Raw genomic sequence first — 16967 nt, forward strand, 5'->3', positions numbered from 1 at the left:
TTGTGCCCTACAGGCCCCTCCCCCAGCCCTGGCCACACCTCCTCGGAGCACCAGCACGGAGATCTCGCGGCCCACGGGCAGGTCCTTCAGGATGTCCACCACCTGGGCGTGGCTGAGCGTCTGCACGTTCTGCCGGTTGATCTCCTTGATGACATCACCCTTGAGCAGGCCGCGGCACCACTGCGCGTCCAGGATCATCTTCACCTTCTGGCCCAGGGGGCAGTCTGCGATGGCGAAGCCGAACCCGCCGGGCCCCTTCACCAGCGCCACGCTCACCAGCTCCGGCTGCAGCAGGCTCGGGGCCGGTCCGTTGGGCGGGGCAGCGCCGTCGTCACAGACAACGTAGGGGAGCTCCTGGGAGGAGCCGCGGAGAGCCTCACCCTTCACCAGCAGGGGCTGCCCGTTAATGACAGTCACCTGACCCCCACCATCCTCATCATCGCTGCCCACGTCCTCAGGCAGCGGGTAGCCCCGGCACACAACCATGTCCACACACTGGTGAACCGGGACGGCCTGGAACATCTGCACCACCGTGGCGTGGGTCATCCCCAAAACACAGGCCCCGTTAATCTCCACGATGACATCACCTGAGGACAGGGAGAGGAGCGCGACAGAGGACAGAGAAACACAGGAAGAGAGGGAGAGTGAAATGGAGAGAAAAAGAGGAGAGGGAATGGAGAGACAGAAGAGCAGCAGATGACAGAGAGAGGGAGAGGGAGAGAGAGAGGGAGAGAGACAGAGAAAGAGAGAGAGACAGAGAGAGACAGAGAGATAGAGAGGGAGAGAAAGGGAGGGAGGGGGAGAGAGAGAGAGAGGGAGGGAGGGAGGGGGAGAGAGAGAGAGAGGGAGGGAGAGAGCAGGAAGAGGATATAATGAAGAGAATGAGGAACACAGCACAATCCGCACACAGTCACAGCACATTAAAGAGCGTGTGCCATGAAGCCCATTCAGAGCGAACCTTTCATAATTACATATTTAAATTACAATGTGGAGTTAAACACAGAGCTGCTCTGAGATCTGCATGAGCCAAAGGCTTCATTTAGGGCTGCATCTGCAACAAAGACTCGGGATCTTTCAACAGGGAAACAAAAACACCGTGGGTTTCCATGACGATTGAAGGGGATGACAGATCGGATATAAAGTGACTGATGTCATGGCCTGGGGGGGTGTGGGGGGGTGATATGTGCCCTCCCGCAGGTGTGAAGTGTGCGGGGGAGGTGCAGGGGTGGGTTACCGGATGCCAGCTTCTTGTCCTGAGCAGCTGGGCCGTCTCTGAGGACGTTCTTCACCTGCAGGAACTCGTCCGACCGGTCGCCCCCAATGATGGTGAAACCGAAGCCCTGGGAACTCTTTCTAAGAGCTGTGCGGATCACCACCCCTTTCAGCTGGGACGGGTTCCGTGTGAATCCTCGCACACCCCTCTCTTCTGGGGTTGGGGGGGAGACAGAGAGAGGGGGAAGAGAGAGCATAAAATAGAGGTAGAGAATGAGGGGAGTAGAGGATGTTTGTTTTGTTCCTTTCCCTATAATACATTTGTAAGTGCTTTGGTAATTCCAGTTCTCTTGTCATGCTAATAACCCATTTGAATTCAAATGTGAAATTCATGAAACGCTGGGTTAATGTCACAGTAACATGATGAATCCCACTGCAGCCCTTTACTAAAACTGGACTGTTTATCAGGCATTAATGGGCTCTCACCCAATGAGACGCATTCGCATGACAATGAGGCAACCACACAGCCGCTGTGCAGGAGCACAATGAAATGAAAATGTATGAAAAACACACTCAATGGAAATTGCTTCACTCAGTTTATATACAGGATAATACAATGTTATGAAATAAATAAAAGTTATGAAATAATCACTGGGATACAGAATTAACTAATTACAGATTTCCCAGAGAGAATCATAAATAAAAATGTGACGGTCAGCTAATAATCAACAAGCTGAAAAATGCTGCCATTCTCCCATCTGATAGGACTGCAGTGTCTTTCTGGAAAATTAAATAAAAATAATCTTACAAATTTGATTTAGTAATTTAATTTACTAAATTGCATTTTTTGTTGTCTTAATAAATCTGTGACCAGAGCAGACACACTTCATTGAAAAATAAAACCATCATTAAGTTATGAAAGCACCAAACAACATTGAGTGAGCATTTATTGAGTGAGCCCACATAAATTAATATGCAGGGCATGAGTAAGAGTTAAATAAAATGCTTATTTTAAATTACATAACAATATTACTACATTCTTACTACTGCTAATGCTACTGCAGCCACTGGCACTACTACAATTACCATTACTACTACTACTACTACTGCTGCTACTACTGCTGCTACTACTACTATTGCTGCTACCATTAATGCTACTACTGCTGCTACTACTACTACTACTATTGCTGCTACCATTAATGCTACTGCTGCTGCTACTACTACTATTGCTGCTACCATTAATGCTAATACTGCTGCTACTAATGCTACTACTGCTACTGCTGCTATTACTACTACTGCTACTAATAATAATTAAAATGATAATGATAATAATAAGAAGAGAAATAATGAAATGATAATAATAATGATGATAATAATAATGATGTTTCAGCAGCAGTCATGTCCCAGGGACTTGTGTGCTGGGTGATCTTCCTGCTCTTTCACGCCAGCGCGCTCTGAAAGGTCAACTGGGCTTCTGGGGCGCATTAACAGACTCTAACCCCAGGACATCGGTGTGCCCCAGTGAGTGTGTATCAGACCCTAACCCCAGGACATCGGTGTGCCCCAGTGAGTGTTTATCAGACCCTAACCCCAGGACATCGGTGTGCCCCAGTGAGTGTTTATCAGACTCTAACCCCAGGACATCGGTGTGCCCCAGTGAGTGTTTATCAGACCCTAACCCCAGGACATCGGTGTGCCCCAGTGAGTGTTTATCAGACCCTAACCCCAGGACATCGGTGTGCCCCAGTGAGTGTGTATCAGACTCTAACCCCAGGACATCGGTGTGCCCCAGTGAGTGTTTATCAGACCCTAACCCCAGGACATCGGTGTGCCCAGAGTGAGTGTTTATCAGACTCTAACCCCAGGACATCGGTGTGCCCCAGTGAGTGTTTAAAAGCACGGCACAGTCCTCTCCCTGCCCTACACAACACCGCCAGCTGATCCATATTTACAGTGTTCCTCCAGGGCAGCAGGTCAGCAGGAGGCTGAGAAGCACACACACACACGCACACTCATACACACTCACACACACACACACTCATACACACTCACACACACACATACACTCTCTCTCTCACACACACGCTCTCTCACACACACACACACACACACACACACACACACACACACACACACACACACACACACATACTCACACACACACACACTCACACACACTCACACACACTCACACACACTCACACACACTCTCTCTCACACACACACACAAACACACACACACATACACTCACACATGCACACGCATACTCTCACACACTGGGGAGAAAGCTGTGCACTCCTGGGGGGCTGACACTAACAATGTGCATATCACACACGCACACACACACACACACACATACACTCACACTTACACACACACACACCAGTAAATAATCCCCACCTGCTTTGAGAGACATATATTTTCCTGCCCCAACATGCAGTTGAAATAAAACAGACTCTCACCTGACTGACAAGTACTGCACTGTAACACACACTATGAGGCCATGTTTTAGTCTCATTATTTAAAGTGGCAGAAGAGTGCTGTTCTGTGCTCTGTGTTCCGAGCTTGGAGCAGCAGCACAAACACCCAGAGTGCTGTTCTGTGCTGTGTTCCGAGCAGCAGCACAAACACCCAGAGTGCTGTTCTGTGCTCTGTGTTCCGAGCAGCAGCACAAACACCCAGAGTGCTGTTCTGTGCTCTGTGTTCCGAGCAGCAGCACAAACACCCAGAGTGCTGTTCTGTGCTCTGTGTTCAGAGCAGCAGCACAAACACCCAGAGTGCTGTTCTGTGCTCTGTGTTCCGAGCAGCAGCACAAACACCCAGAGTGCTGTTCTGTGCTCTGTGTTCCGAGCAGCAGCACAAACACCCAGAGTGCTGTTCTGTGCTCTGTGTTCCGAGCTTGGAGCAGCAGCACAAACACCCAGAGTGCTGTTCTGTGCTGTGTTCCGAGCAGCAGCACAAACACCCAGAGTGCTGTTCCGAGCTGGGAGCAGCAGCACAAACACAAAGCACAAGGCTTTCACATTATTCACGCGCATTCATGCGTGCTCACATGCGCTCTGCGTGCTCTTCAGAGGATGCATTATGAATGCAGCTGCGGCGCATTAATGCGTTCCCTCCTCAGGCAACAGCATGAAAGATTTTCTGCCAGCCTGCCGCTCTCCAGTGAAGACAGATAAACATACAGGACAGATGCAGAGACACACCACAGCCACACAGCCCAGGATACTCCTCATTTTTATTCAGAGAGCAGACAACACTTTTTACCCGAGTATCAAGCCATTCCTCCATGCTGCTGGACATGGATAATCTATGTGGTTTAGGGCTGCAGACAAATCACCTGCGATTGGGCCTTAATTAATAGTAATGACTGATTGAGCAAATACATTTTCAAGGGGTCATTCCAAGCCCTTGAGGACTGGGGTTGCCAATGACAACCGGGTATAAGGCAAATACATTATTCATTACCACACACTACCATGTCCGATATCACAATTCCCTCCCATCGTAGTGAAGAGTACTACCATGTCCAATATCGCCGAATCCCCCCCCCCCCCCCATCCTAGTGAAGAGTACTACCATGTCCGAAGTGCACCTGAAAGACCAGCGACTCGGTTTCAGGTCGGTTGGCACCATAAACAACTCCATAATATTGAGAAGTATGGAGGATGTATTGGCTGAGAAGTATGGAGGATGTACTGGGTGAGAAATATGGAGGATGAGTTGGGTGAGAAGTATGGAGGATGTATTGGGTGAGAAGTATGGAGGATGAGTTGGGTGAGAAGTATGGAGGATGTATTGGGTGAGAAGTATGGAGGATGAGTTTGGTGAGAAGTATGGAGGATGTATTGGCTGAGAAGTATGGAGGATGTATTGGGAAGTGGGTGAGAAGTATGGAAGGATATACTGGGTGAGAAGTATGGAAGGATGTATTGGGTGAGAAGTATGGAGGTTGTATTGGCTGAGAAGTATGGAGGTTTTATTGGCTGAGAAGTATGTCAATCAATGAAATTTTATTTGTATAGCATATTTTTTGTCACAATACACTTTACAGACAACCCTGGCCTAAACCCCCACAGGAGCAAGCCTAAGGCAACAGTGACAAGGAAAAACTCCCTGTGGCAGATGGGAAGAAACCTTGGAAGGAACCAGGCTCAAGGGGGAAACCCATCCTCCTCTGGTCGGCTCAGGGTGCCGACTGGTGACCAGCATGTCAGTCAGTTTTTATAGGGTTTATGATGTGGCTCAGATGATGGGTGGGGCCGGGTGGCGGTGATGGGGAGCAGCAGGTGGCGATAGATGTGGGCAGGGTGGAGGCAATGACGAAAGAGGGGCTGGACCACAGAGGAGTATGGAGGATGTATTGGGTGAGAAGTATGGAGGATGTATTGAGTGAGAAGTATGGAAGATGTATTGGGTGAGAAGTATGGAGGATGCATTTGGCTTTTGTAAAGAAACAGTTCAGTGCTCTAGGCTCTCACACAGATGAAGTACAACAACAGCCTTCAGTTAATGTCCACAGGAAGTACTCCAGCACAGCCAATTCTGAACAGTGTGTGTGTGTGTGTGTGTGTGTGTGTGCGGGTGTGTGCGTGCGTGACTGTGCGCATGTGTGTGTGTGCGTGTGTGTCTGTGTGTGTGTGTGTGCGTGCGTGTGTGTGGGTGTGTATGTAATTTGGGTCACTGTTGCTAATTAAGTAGGAACATGAATCAGTCTCCATTGCATTTTCTGGCTGTGAGGACAGCTGACGGGTTTATTAATAAGCGTTAAGAGACCGTGATGTTCCACGAGAGAAGATCAATGAGATAACATCTCAATAAAAAGCCTTTCATATTCCATTCTCCACATTCTGACAGCTCACTGCAAAGTGCAAAGATTTTGTTCTTTTTTATTCTTTTCAAAACAAAATGACTCAGTAGCATTTAAATATAATAAGACTCGGCTTCAAACAAGTGCCTATTATTGCTCATTAAGAACATTCGGAAAAAGGAACTACCTCCTGTTCTACTCATGAAGAAAACTTGTTTTATTTCAAAGAGTCAAAGGTGCCTGTACAATGAGAATGGAACAGGTGCATAACTCACAAGTTCTGATCATTTTTAGAGCTTACTTTTTGCCCTGTGCTCGAAAATATACCACATCACGTTAAAGAAGAAATCAATGCAAAAAAAAAAGTTTTTAAAAACTACACCACGGTCCTACATCAGTACAATAGCATGGGAGGATAGTCCCCTTCTTACAGATACGAAATAAACTGCAATAAACTGTCCAATCTGTCATTTCATCTACTGTATATCATTAGTAGATCTTACTGAGCCGAGCTGGGGATCAGTGTTACCAGGGCCAGGTAGTGTTACCTGGGGATCAGTGTTACCTAGGGCAGGTAGTGTTACCTGGGGATCAGTGTTACCAGGTCAAGGTAGTGTTACCTGGGGATCAGTGTTACCTAGGGCAGGTAGTGTTACCTGGGGATCAGTGTTACCAGGGCCAGGTAGTGTTACCTGGGGATCAGTGTTACCAGGGCCAGGTAGTGTTACCTGGGGATCAGTGTTACCTAGGGCAGGTAGTGTTACCTGGGGATCAGTGTTACCTAGGGCAGGTAGTGTTACCTGGGGATCAGTGTCACCAGGGCCAGGTAGTGTTACCTGGGGATCAGTGTTACCTGGGGCAGGGAGCGCCTCCTGTTGGCTCAGTTTCTTCTTTGCCTCCAGGACTGGGTTTTCAAACTGTGTCTTCTGATTGATATGACTAGAACACAAGGAGATGTAACAACTCAGAACAAAATACATGGACACATTCGCCAACTCACCCACAAACACACACAAATGCATGCACAAACAAACGTGAATGCATGCACAAATGCACATAAAAAGCTGGGGTGTATCTCACCCCCCCCCCCCACTTCAGGCAGCTATTCAAGGGAGGAGGATATATGGGGGCCATGCTAGAAGGTGGTTGTGCCAGAATCCTCCATTAAATGGCTGTTTCATGTCTGGCCAATACAACTGCTGGGGTTGGAATGTGTAGTGATTCTGACGTCATGAAAAATAAGTTCCCCCTTGTCATTATGACATTACAATTTAAAGGGAATGTCTGTTTCATGCCAATGATGCCAACATATTATCAATTTAGATATATTTTTAGCTAATGTTAACTACCTAGTGATGTATTCGGCTGACAAGCTAGCAGCAAACTAGCTCAGCAGCCAATGATTGTAACGATGATACCAATGTATTATCAATGCGCCATTTGAAATGCATGTCTGCTGATAGAAAAATTTCCTTAAATACACAATTGTGATATTTCACACAAAAAATAGCAATGGTGTTCAAAGAAGGAGGGGCTTATTTTTCATGACCCTAGCAGTGAGGTAGAAGTGGGGTTTGTCCTGTTAATGGGCTGGACAGGATGTGACCTCTGTGATTTCCTGTGTGTTTCCCCACCATCAATCCGCTGTGATGTACAGACATCTGCACATCTGGGACAACATCACAACCACTGATTGGCTCTGTTAGCAGTACTAGGGTTCCATCATGACCTGTGATTGGCTCTGCTAGTAGTACTGTGCTTCCATCTCAACCTGTGATTGGCTTTGTTAGTGGTACTGGGCTTCCACTGCAGCCTGTGATTGGCTGTGGTAGCAGAACTTGGCTATGATTGGAGATGTTTTGGTGTTTGCATGCTCAAGCTTACAGTGTTAAAAAAGGACTCACTCTACGTAGTAGATGCCATAATGCGGATCTTCAATCTGCTCCCAGCCATAAGGAAGCTCTGCAGACAGACACACAGCAGAAAATAATCACACTTTCCAGCCAAAAAAATAAACATGACGCGCATGTGTCTCCTTCGGCACCTGTGTGTGATGCGCATGCAGCTCCTGTGTGTGATTAGCATGCAGCTCCTGTGTGTGATTAGCATGCAGCTCCTGTGTGTGATTAGCATGCAGCTCCTGTGTGTGATTAGCATGCGGCTCCTGTGTGTGTGATTAGCATGCGGCTCCTGTGTGTGATTAGCATGCAGCTCCTGTGTGTGATTAGCATGTAGCTCCTGTGTGTGATTAGCATGCAGCTCCTGTGTGTGATTAGCATGCAGCTCCTGTGTGTGATTAGCATGCAGCTCCTGTGTGTGATTAGCATGCGGCTCCTGTGTGTGATTAGCATGCAGCTCCTGTGTGTGATTAGCATGCGGCTCCTGTGTGTGATTAGCATGCAGCTCCTGTGTGTGATGCGCATGCAGCTCCTGTGTGTGATTAGCATGCGGCTCCTGTGTGTGATTAGCATGCAGCTCCTGTGTGTGATTAGCATGCAGCTCCTGTGTGTGATTAGCATGCAGCTCCTGTGTGTGACGCGCATGCAGCTCCTGTGTGTGATTAGCATGCAGCTCCTGTGTGTGATTAGCATGCGGCACCTGTGTGTGATTAGCATGCAGCTCCTGTGTGTGATTAGCATGCAGCTCCTGTGTGTGATTAGCATGCGCTTCCTGTGTGTGACGTGCATGCGGCTCCTGTGTGTGATTAGCATGCGCTTCCTGTGTGTGATTAGCATGCAGCTCCTGTGTGTGTGATTAGCATGCGGATCCTGTGTGTGATGCGCATGCAGCTCCTGTGTGTGATTAGCATGCGGATCCTGTGTGTGATGCGCATGCAGCTCCTGTGTGTGATTAGCATGCGGCTCCTGTGTGTGTGATTAGCATGCGGATCCTGTGTGTGATGCGCATGCAGCTCCTGTGTGTGATGTGCATGCAGCTCCTGTGTGTGACGCGCATGCAGCTGCTGTGTGTGACATGCATGCATGCGGGTCCTGCGGTTCCTGCGTGTGAAACGCGTCTCACCTCCATCCTCACATTTCTCCGGCGGTTTGGCCCTCTTGGCCAGGCGGGGGTCCAGCCAGGTGGTGGTCTTGTTGTTGTGACTGAGGGAAAGCAGAAGAACAACATCAGAGACAAGGGGGCGGGCCAACACAGAACTCCAAAAGTTCCGATTGGATCCCTCTTCCTCAAATCTAAACAGGCACTGTATCGGGCCAATGGGATACAGGCAGCCTGGATCCTCAGAACTGATGCTGTCAGACTCACCAGCGCTGTTCATCCCTGACCTTTCAGAACGGGAGAGAAAGACACTTCAGCACACAGCTAAACTACCTCTGTAACAGCCCAAGATTCGGGAGCTGGTCTGAAATATTAATAACGAGAGGATGAGACTCAGAGCTGAGTACAGCAGCACTGCTTCAATAAACGAGAGAGAGAGAGAGAGAGAAGAACCAAATTTACCCACTGGCCCTCATCCTCTGTCATTCAATATTTACCTTCCCTCCTGATAAAATAATGTTCCACCACTCTCCCGGAGATGAATGGAAAATGAAAATGCACATGGCTTTTAAAAAATGGGGGCAGTTTTATTATGAGCAAAGTACAACCTTAACAGTAGCGTGGGGTTGTGGTATATGTAGGGTAATCTGACCTTAAAGATTTGCAGGTTCAAATCTTTGTTCAAGCAACTAAAACAAATCTGTAACCTGCGTCCCTGCCCAGTGAACTCAACCTCAAAGACCTGCACTGTTATCACCATATTATATTATTATTATACCCATAATACTGTGCACTACATATGAACAGAAAATAACTTAAATAACCCTTGCACTAATGCTTTTGCACAGATGTTTATCAGACAATTTGAGGACAGAACCTCAGGACCCTGCCCTGAGGCTGCTGCCCCCTGGTGGTGACAGAAAGGCAGCGGCACGTCCGCCAGACTCACTCGACCCTGCCCTGGGGCTGCTGCCCCCTGGTGGTGACAGAAAGGTAGCGGTACGGCCACCAGACTCACTCGATGAAGTAGACCATGCCGGTGTCGGTGTAGGCCATCTCCCAGTTCTTGGGCAGTGGTTCAGGGCTGCCATCGCGGGGCAGAGAGCTCCAGGACCGCAGCTCCACTGCCCTGCTGCCCTGCGGGTAGCCTGGTACAGCCCTCCTCCATTCAGCTCCTCCCTGCTGATCTGAGCATGTGCAGGAGGGAGGGAGAGAGGGAGAGAAGGGGAGAGGGAGAGAGGGGGAGAAGGAGGGAGAGAGGGAGGGGGGGAGGGAGAGATGGAGAGGGAGAGGGAGAGAGGGAGGGAGAGAGAAAGATGGAGGGAGAGAGGGAGGGGGAGAGGGAGAGAGAGTACAGATGAAAAGGTACAGGTTGGTGTGAATAGAGAAATATGGAAGACAGGGCAAACTGTGACTCCTCCTGTACAGTACTCTTCTGCAAACTGTGACTCCTCCTGTACAGTACTCCACAGCAAACTGTGACTCCTCCTGTACAGTACTCTACTGCAAACTGTGACTCCTCCTGTACAGTACTCTACTGCAACCTGTGACTCCTGTACAGTACTCTACTGCAAACTGTGACTCCTCCTGTACAGTACTCTACTGCAAACTGTGACTCCTCCTGTACAGTACTCTTCTGCACACTGTGACTCCTCCTGTACAGTACTCTTCTGCACACTGTGACTCCTCCTGTACAGTACTCCACAGCAAACTGTGACTCCTCCTGTACAGTACTCTACTGCAAACTGTGACTCCTCCTGTACAGTATTCTACTGCAACCTGTGACTCCTGTACAGTACTCTACTGCAAACTGTGACTCCTCCTGTACAGTACTCTACTGCAACCTGTGACTCCTGTACAGTACTCTACTGCAAACTGTGACTCCTCCTGTACAGTACTCTACTGCACACTGTGATTCCTGTACAGTACTCTACCGCAAACTGTGACTCCTCCAGTACAGTACTCTGCAGCACACTGTGACTCCTGTACAGTACTCTACTGCAAACTGTGACTCCTCCTGTACAGTACTCTACCGCAAACTGTGACTCCTCCTGTACAGTACTCTACTGCAAACTGTGACCCCTTCTGTACAGTACTCTACTGCACACTGTGATTCCTGTACAGTACTCTACCGCAAACTGTGACTCCTCCAGTACAGTACTCTGCAGCAACCTGTGACTCCTGTACAGTACTCTACTGCAAACTGTGACTCCTCCTGTACAGTACTCTACTGCAACCTGTGACTCCTGTACAGTACTCTGCAGCACACTGTGACTCCTCCAGTACAGTACTCTGCAGCACACTGTTTGAGTGTGATCTGATTCTTATAGTTATTGTGATGCCCCCCCCCCCCTCCCAGGGCCTGAGGGGTCAGCTGACCTGAGAGGCCATTGAGGATTGCTGGCCGCTCTTCATCATCCTCTTCCTCAGGGGCGGTGCTATCCGTCCTGTCCATCTTGCTGACAGAGGTAGTGCGTTTGCGATGCACCTCTGTGCCAAACTGCTCGTCAAACAGGACCTGGTCCACCAGGTCCAGCTGTATGGGACTGGGCTCGGCGGGGGGCTTGGGGGTCCCATAGTAGTTACCTGAGACAGGGAAGCCAGCCATTTTAGGGCATTACTCACTGGAGGTTAAATCCTCATTACAGCCCCGTATTTCCCCACAGCAGCAAATGGCTGTCACTGTCATGTCACTGCCTGTTTATTTGTGGGAGGGGCTGAGAGTCGAAAGACCCACTTTGCTTTTGGTCCCACGTCATGTGACCAATCTGAGCCAATAACAGTGTATCTTCACAAAGGAACAGCAATCCTCTTGAACCTGCTTTACATTGATCAAATATTTACCAGACCCCCAATTCCAACATCTCTAACCACAGAAGAGAGCCTTCCCTCTCCTCCCCTCTCACCCGACCCCCCCACCCCAGGCACTACGAATAACCCACTAGTTTAGAGAATACCATTATTTTATGGTGTCTTGATTTACAAGAGTGCCTGGGCTCCAAAGTCTATGTACAGCATCTGCGGAACACCAGCCGTTTGAAACAGCACATTTTATACAGCCAACGATCACATAAAACTTGAAAGCAGTCTTGAAATCAGCTCAGCAATAACACATAAATCTGTGTTTTCTTACAAGGTAAAATACAATGAAACAGACTGCCGGCTGGGGTACACTTGATGAATAGACCCTATGATTTACCTTTCATACACATAAACAACTGAATTGTTTTGAATTATTGACAAAAGTGTCCCATGAATTAATTAGTTCATGTCAGAAGTAGAAAAGAGACGCTGAACATTGTTCGTAAAAACTCACGGTTCATCAGTTCAGTTTAGTTTATCCATAACAAATATATTCTAATGAATTATACCCTTTAATTAGATCATAATTTTAGTGGCTTCATTAAACAATATGAAGACAAGAGATAAAGGGATTTGTCTGTTGAAACCATGTAATTAGCATGCAAACCCTGCCTCCTGAACAGCAGCACTGATGTGCTGATAAAAAAGCTGCAGCTTATTGCTCACATGTTATGGCATTGCAGGCATTTAGGCTCTGCAATATTTTCAGGAAAAGGAAAGAAAATAACCATCAGTTTAATTATGATTAATTTCTCACTCAAAATCATCTTATTTATGATATCAGTGAAGGCTTAAAAAAGGTCTCACAGCAACAGAAACAGGACGAGAACAGGAGCAGCAGAAAGCAACAGCCTTATAAACCAGAATAAAAAAACACCAGCATGAAAAATTAAACAGTTACAGGGAGCAGCTTTTTGAAAGGCTTTTGATCTGATCTTTATGCAGCATACATTCAAAACAGAGCGCAAACATCCTGGCATGGAGAAGCGATGGTTTGGAGTTCCTGCTGTGTGTGCAGCTCTGAGTTATCCTGTGTTACTGCAGCAGAGATACAGTACTGCAACAACATGCCTGTTAGTGTTACAGTCACAGTGTTACTACAGCAGTGTTACTGTCACAGTGTTACTACAGGAGAGTTACTGTCACAGTGTTACTACAGTAATGTGCGTATCAGACACACTGAGGCTGGAGTAAGTGCGTATCAGACATACTGAGGCTGGAGTAAGTGCGTATCAGACACACTGAGGCTGGAGTAAGTGCGTATCAGACACACTGAGGCTGGAGTAAGTGCGTATCAGACACACTGAGGCTGGAGTAAGTGCGTATCAGACACTGAGGCTGGAGGAAGTGCGTATCAGACACACTGAGGCTGGAGTAAGTGCGTATCAGACATATTGAGGCTGGAGGAAGTGCGTATCAGACACACTGAGGCTGGAGTAAGTGCGTATCAGACACACTGAGGCTGGAGTAAGTGCGTATCAGACACACGGAGCAGAGGAGGAATGTGTCAGGCGCAGGTTTGTGACATCATCAGTAGCCATCAATCTGCAGCGAGTCCAGGACTCCACCAATGAGGGGAATCAATCCCAGACAGTACTCATTACTCTGCTCCCAAATGCTCTTATACAGGCTGAAGTGGTGGGGTGGCCTCCCGTTCACCAGAATGCACTGTGAGCCTGAACAGTTATTGGAGAGAGGCGGGGGGGGGGGGGGGGGGGGGGGGGGGCTGTGGGAGGGGGTTCAGCTCATTACCATACAGGCAGACTCAGGGAGACAGACACAGGCGGCTGCTTCAGCGGCAGGAGCAGACAGTGCCATTCAGGGGAGATCTCTCTCAGCCTGGAGCATCTCACCAGCACACAGCTTCTTGCCTCAGTACCAGCCCATTCCTGCACCGGACTGACCAGCAGGGGGAGCTCTGAGACACGAGGGGACAGACGTGCCCCGGAATGCAACGCATTTAACTGGGATTACTGGCAGAATAGGAATTTAAACGCTGTCGCCCATTACAGTACTTACAGTATTTATATAAGCTCAACATGTGATAAAATCTGTGTGGGTGTGTGCATGTGTGCATGTGTGCATGTGTGTGTGTGTGTGCGTGTGAGAGAGGCATAATTATATCCCAGAGGAGAAGATCGAACAGGCACTCACACTAACTGAAGACTCCATCAAGAGGGGTCAGACAGGGAGGCAACATCCAATCATTAATGAGGCGGTTTAATTACATCCCGTCATAATAAGTAATGCCTTCCAGCTCTCCTTGAAACAAACAAAACGACCTTTCTGGCACGAGTTGCCCGATGGCCTCTACTGGTCCAGAAATCGACAGACGCCAGCCATGGTGAAAGGCAATGGGTTCTGCTACAAACTGTGACATCATCAACAGACGTACTGATCTGCCTTTGAGCAGGAGCCTGCATTACTGCACAGGACAGCATTAGCATGGCTACAGGGTGGGTTTGAGCTGCACAGGAGAGCATTGGCATGGCTACAGGGCGGGTTTGAGCTGCACAGGACAGCATTAGCATGGCTACAGGGCGGGTTTGAGCTGCACAGGACAGCATTAGCATGGCTACAGGGCGGGTTTGAGCTGCACAGGACAGCATTAGCATGGCTACACGGTGGGTTTGAGCTGCATTACTGCACAGGACAGCATTAGCATGACTACATGGCGGGTTTGAGCTGCACAGGACAGCATTAGCATGGCTACACGGCGGGTTTGAGCTGCACAGGAGAGCATTAGCATGGCTACAGGGCAGGTTTGAGCTGCATTACTGCACAGGACAGCATTAGCATGGCTACAGGGCGGGTTTGAGCTGCACAGGACAGCTTTAGCATGGCTACAGGGCGGGTTTGAGCTGCATTACTGCACAGGACAGCATTAGCATGGCTACAGGGCGGGTTTGAGCTGCATTACTGCACAGGACAGCATTAGCATGGCTACAGGGCGGGTTTGAGCTGCACAGGACAGCATTAGCATGGCTACAGGGCGGGTTTGAGCTGCATTACTGCACAGGACAGCATTAGCATGGCTACAGGGCGGGTTTGAGCTGCATTACTGCACAGGACAGCATTAGCATGGCTACACGGCAGGTTTGAGAGGAGCTGCGGGGTTTTAATTTGGGGGTGGTTCACTGTTCAGTGAGCATTATAAAGGATCCTGCATGAGTAAGTAACCTCTCCCAAAAGCTGGCCTGACTCCAGCGATGGCTGCCTGGTTTGGGTTCAGACATCTGCTCTGTGCATACTCCAGAGTCTAAAATGGATCCAGGCAACAGTGGACAACCTGGGGATCCAGTTCTAGGCAGTTCCTGCTACCTTACAGGCTGCTGATTTAAACCCAGAAAGGCTGGGGGGTTTTAGAGATAACTCCCGGGTCCGGCTGAGAACTTCGCTCAGTTATGAGGACAGCTGAGGACCTGCCGTTGCCATGGGACCAGCGGCTGCTGTGGCTGAGCATGGTGAGCTCACACTGCAGACAGCATTACAGAGTAAAGTGAACACTGTGTTCTTCCAGATCCTTCTTTTACCCCATTGAACAAACCTCGCTGTAACCCCCGCACCCCCCCCACTTACCATCATACATCCCACTCCCTCCCTTTCCGTCATACGTCCCACTCCCCCCCCTTACCACCATACGTCCCCCCCCTTACCGTCATATGTCCCACTCTCCCCCTTACCGTCATACGCCCCCCCCCCCCACTTGCCGTCATACACCCCCCCCACTTACCGTCATACGTCCCACCCCCCCCCCCCCCCCCCCCCTTACGAATATAAGTCCCACTCCCTCCCCCTTACCCCCTTACCATCATAAGTCCCACTCTCCAGCAGCAGCCCGCTCTCCTCCAGGATGCGGAACTCCTCCACGCTGATGAAGCTGTAGTCCACCCCCGGAACCTCTCCCTCTCTGGGCAGTCTAGTTGTACCTGTCAATCAATCCAACACAAAGCAAATTGAGAACCAATCAGAATGCACCCATATGACCAGGAGCCAGGAGGGAAATCATGCAAGCAAGACATTACGTTCAGTATTTTTGGTTGGAATTATTTTCTGCAGTATGTGCATGAAACCTGAGAATGCCTTGCTCAATGAAATACGTACTGGGATGCTATAAAAACTGATTTACGTCTATACTAGGGAATAAAGGTTTTAAAACGTGTTTTTATGTACAGCCCCTGGAAACATAAACTCGCTGTGTAAGCTACTCTGGAGAAACTTTAACTGTATTTTCTTGCTATCCGTCTTCGCACATAAAAACTGTCTGGGCCAAACCAGAACATAATGGAATAATATCAAAACTTCGAGGAGGTGAACTCGCTTTTTAAGTGTCCTGCAGAATGACTGAATGACCCTTTGGCAGCACAGCCCTGCCCTGAAACATTCACAAAATATAACACGCTCCGTTTCTGCAAGTAATCCATCAATGATGAATTATCAATAATCCATCTCATTCAACATGCTACCAGCGGCTTCACCCTCTACAGTACAACCAAGAGAGACTTGACATTCCACAGTACACTTGTTTTCAGCACTTCTCCACCGATGACTCATTATAAAGACATTCTGAACACACAGGCACACCTTCCACACAGCACTGCAGGCCATAGACACGGTTTGACATCATAGACATCAGTGCCGGAGATTTCATAACCAATGCAGAAGTGCTCACTCAGCATTTCATCTGTATGAGAGGGCAGCCTTCCCCTTTTCATCACACACAGACACACACACAGACACACACACACACACGCACACGCACACGCACACGTACAGGCACAGGCACAGGCACAGGCACAGGCACAGGCACAGGCACAGGCACACGCACACGCACAGGCACAGGCACAGGCACAGGCACAGGCACAGGCACACGCACACGCACACGCACACGCACACGCACACGCACACGCACACGCACAGACACAGACACAGACACAGACACACGCACATACACACACACATGCGCACACACATGCGCACACACAGACACAGACACATGCGCACACACAGACACAGGCACACATGCGCACACACAGACACAGGCACACGCACAGGCACAGACACACATGCGCACACACAGACACA

General features: G+C 48.9%; 1 protein-coding gene across 5 annotated transcripts in view; it reads right to left on the reverse strand.

Annotated features, from left to right (window-relative positions):
• Window positions 1-16967, reverse strand: part of LOC118211097 (membrane-associated guanylate kinase, WW and PDZ domain-containing protein 3-like) — a 79947-nt gene that overhangs the window by 14998 nt on the left and 47982 nt on the right. For 4 of the 5 annotated variants that reach the window (XM_035387938.1, XM_035387937.1, XM_035387935.1 and 1 more), the window contains exons 4-11: window positions 15692-15811; window positions 11400-11606; window positions 10039-10207; window positions 9045-9124; window positions 7928-7985; window positions 6877-6962; window positions 1235-1426; window positions 39-587 (exon numbers count right to left, since the gene is read on the reverse strand). In XM_035387938.1, coding sequence (XP_035243829.1) covers window positions 39-587; window positions 1235-1426; window positions 6877-6962; window positions 7928-7985; window positions 9045-9124; window positions 10039-10207; window positions 11400-11606; window positions 15692-15811 — 1461 coding nt within the window. The remainder of the gene's footprint in view (window positions 1-38; window positions 588-1234; window positions 1427-6876; window positions 6963-7927; window positions 7986-9044; window positions 9125-10038; window positions 10208-11399; window positions 11607-15691; window positions 15812-16967) is intronic. The other variant, XM_035387936.1, reaches the window with a different exon arrangement.

The sequence above is a fragment of the Anguilla anguilla genome, chromosome 13, assembly GCF_013347855.1.
Source record: "Anguilla anguilla isolate fAngAng1 chromosome 13, fAngAng1.pri, whole genome shotgun sequence".
Lineage (NCBI taxonomy): Eukaryota > Metazoa > Chordata > Actinopteri > Anguilliformes > Anguillidae > Anguilla > Anguilla anguilla.